This window comes from Bison bison, unplaced genomic scaffold (genome assembly GCF_000754665.1).
Source record: "Bison bison bison isolate TAMUID 2011002044 unplaced genomic scaffold, Bison_UMD1.0 scf7180017864356, whole genome shotgun sequence".
Lineage (NCBI taxonomy): Eukaryota > Metazoa > Chordata > Mammalia > Artiodactyla > Bovidae > Bison > Bison bison.
Window position 1 is genome coordinate 3,025,278 of NW_011494928.1, and position 3,209 is coordinate 3,028,486.

Here is a 3,209-nt window from a genome sequence, read left to right on the forward strand (position 1 = left end):
GTGGGCAACCTCCTGGTCATCCTCTCGGTGCTCGGCAACCGCAAGCTCCGGAACGCAGGTGAGCGCCGAGCCCGCCGCCGTGTCGGCCGCTCCCGGGGGCCGGGTCTCTGGTCTGACTCTGACCGCGCAGTTGGCCGCCTGGTCTGTCCTCCGCTCCCCGCGCCGCCTTCCCTCCTCTCAACAAGTCCCCAGGTTTGGTCTTGAACTCAAAATTAGGTTGAGTTTGCTGCCTTTCCCCGACGTGTGGCTCTTGCAAACGCACCGGGAAGCACTTGGCGCATCAGTGCCGGCGTGAATCCGGTAAAGTTTTTCTCGAGCACTTCTTGGCAGAGCAGGGAGCTGTGAAAATAGGAGCGTCTGAAAGTCAAAGCTCTCCAAGGCGCTCCAATTTTTGCGGATTTGGATGGTGCCCCTCCGTGGCCACAGGAATCTCATCTTCAACACCTCCCTCCCCTGCCAAGCACTGTGGTTCACGCAGCACGTGCTTAGAAATTATTTACTGAGACAATGAGTAAATTAGTGGAAACGCTTTAGAGGGTTTTGGTCCGATATTTAGCTCCTCATCTTGGTTCCAAACAAGAGTGCAAAGACAGTCGACAGCATCTACTTGGTCAGAACTGCATTGTTTTCAAATAACCCCCGTCTTTAATGAAGACAGGGAATTCGTAGGACTAAACGAAGATTAAAATAATAATTTGGCAAAATAGTGTTGCAATCCTGACTATTTCTCCCTTTCGATACACTCATTTCAACTTTCTCATATGTGGGTGTGCTAGGGAACAAAACCAGAGGGAGGGAGTCTGAACTCTGACCCCGAGGTCATCAGAGCATGCTGACCATTCTAGCTTTCGGAGAAGCTCAGTGACCCGTTCGTCCATTTGTCGTTTCCCTGTTTGGGCCTTAGGGGCAACTCAAATGTTAGAGTGAATTAAAATGAAAAGATAGCAGAAAACCAATCAGATAACTTAATCATGCTTTTCTAAGGAGGCAGACCATTCAGAAAGGCTATTTCTAGTGCATTGTTATAAACACTTTATGTGACCCAGTGACTCCCAAGATTTTTTATCTGAAGAACAAACAAAAATGCGAGCTTCTATGTGTAATATTGGAAACCACATTTGAAGTAATTGTATGGTGACAGATGGTAACTAGATTTATAGGGATCATTTTGAAATGTATAGAAGTATTGAATCCCTGTGCTGTGCACTAGGAACTAACATATTGTTATAGGTTAGTTATACTGCAAAAACAAACTCAGAAAAAGAAATCAGATTTGTAGAGCCAGAGGCAAGAGTTGAGGGCAGAGGAAACTGAATTAAGGCAATCTAAAGGCACAGACGACCACTTCTAAGATAAGTAAGTACTCAGGATGCAATGTACAGCATGGTAAATATAACACTGCTGTATGTCATATGAAAATTGTTGAGAGTAAATCCTAAGAGTTCTCATCACAAGGAAATTTTTTTTTCTGTTTCTTTTTGCATCTATTTGAGATGATGGATCTTCACTAAACCTATTGTGGTAATCTTTTCATGGTGTATGTAAATCAAATCATCTTGCTTTGCTCCTTAAATATACAGTGCTGGGTCTCAATTACATCTCAGTTAAACTGGAAGGAAAGGAAAAGTTAAACTTTCTAACTCAGTCATTTCAGTAGTGGTGACTTTTATTATCTGCAATAACTTTTTCAAGATAGTGTTGTGTTCTTGGACTAGAGGCTTATCTATTAGGAAAGAGCAGGTTAAAATCATTTTGATCATATTGTCTTTTGTAGCAGCCACAAGGATTCATTTCCTGCCCGGGGAAGCAGGGCTTCTCTCCCAGATTATCAGGTGTTTAGAGGAGCCTTTGTGGGCTTCCTCCCTTGGGTGGGGTGGCTGGGGCAGGGTGCTGTTTCCTTTGCCCTCCTCCATCCACAGGCGGGCTGGCCTCTTCCCCTCTCCTAGCGAAGTTCACAGAGACCTTATTGATTTGAGAGTATGGCTGGGGTGGGTAATGAGCGTGTTAAAACGCTGGTACTCGCTGTGTTCATCCTTCCCGTGTCTTGGCGAGCCTGCTACAGCCCAGCACCAGAAAAAAGAATTTAATACCGTATCTGTGCGTCAAAGTGACAGTAGCTCAGTCGTGTCCGACTCTTTGCGACCCCACAGACTACGAAGTCCATGGAATTCTCCAGGCCAGAATACTGGAGTGGGTAGCCGTTCCCTTCAGGGGATCTTCCTATTTCTGACATTTTCCTGCCCCAGTCACGCAACTTAACCAGTTTTTATTTGACCCTTGGCTTTATTGATGATGGTCATGAAAAATCATTTGACAGACTGAGATTTCACAAGATGCCTGAACACCTACAGCACTTTGAATAGTTAGCACTGCTTCTACTATCCATCGGCTTCCCTGGTAACTCAGCTGGTAAAGAATTCACCTACAATGTGGGAGACCTGGGTTTGATCCCTGGCTTGGGAACATCCCCTGGAGAAGGGAATGGCCACCCATGCCAGTATTCTTGCCTGCAGAATTCCATAGACAGAGGAGCCTGGCAGGTTAGAGTCCATGGGATCACAGAGAGTCCGACGTCATGCACACACACACATATATAATTTATATATACAATTTAAAAGAGTCGACACAACTGAGCAACTTTCACTACTATTTGTCAGTTTTTCCTCTTACTGAAGAGTTTGGAGTTACTTTAAGAAACATCTTGGACCTTTCTGTAATTGAGTCTAGTTCTTTAATTCATCCGTCTTAAGAAAATAGGGCTGTCATAATGAAAACATGTATATTTACAATAACTCAGGCACACAGCACACATTAAAGTCACAGGCACATACTTAGCAGGTATCATTATCCTCTACTACTGCTAAGTCACTTCAGTCGTGTCCGACTCTGTGCGACCCCATAGATAGCAGCCCATTAGGGTCCCCTGTCCCTGGGATGCTCCGGGCAAGAACACTGGAGTGGGTTGCCATTTCCTTCTCCAATGCATGAAAGTGAAAAGTGAAAGTGAAGTTGCTACTTGACTATTATAAACTCAGTTTCTCTGTTTGGCAGATTCTTATTGTTAATAACAGGGATGTTCCATAGCAGTGTAGATGGTTAGATTGACTGTCCTTTTGTGGGCACGGGGGACTCCCCTGTCTGCAACTTCTGTGCTCATGCCTTGGGCTAACTTTCTCAGAGATGGCCCTAGAGCAAGGCAGACAGGAAGG

General features: G+C 45.0%; 1 protein-coding gene across 1 annotated transcript in view; it reads left to right on the top strand.

Annotated features, from left to right (window-relative positions):
- Positions 1-3,209, top strand: part of MTNR1B (melatonin receptor 1B) — a 63,789-nt gene that overhangs the window by 4,049 nt on the left and 56,531 nt on the right. Inside the window, exon 5 of the mRNA XM_010855187.1 lies at positions 1-192. Within this exon, the coding sequence (XP_010853489.1) occupies positions 1-192 (192 nt within the window). The remainder of the gene's footprint in view (positions 193-3,209) is intronic.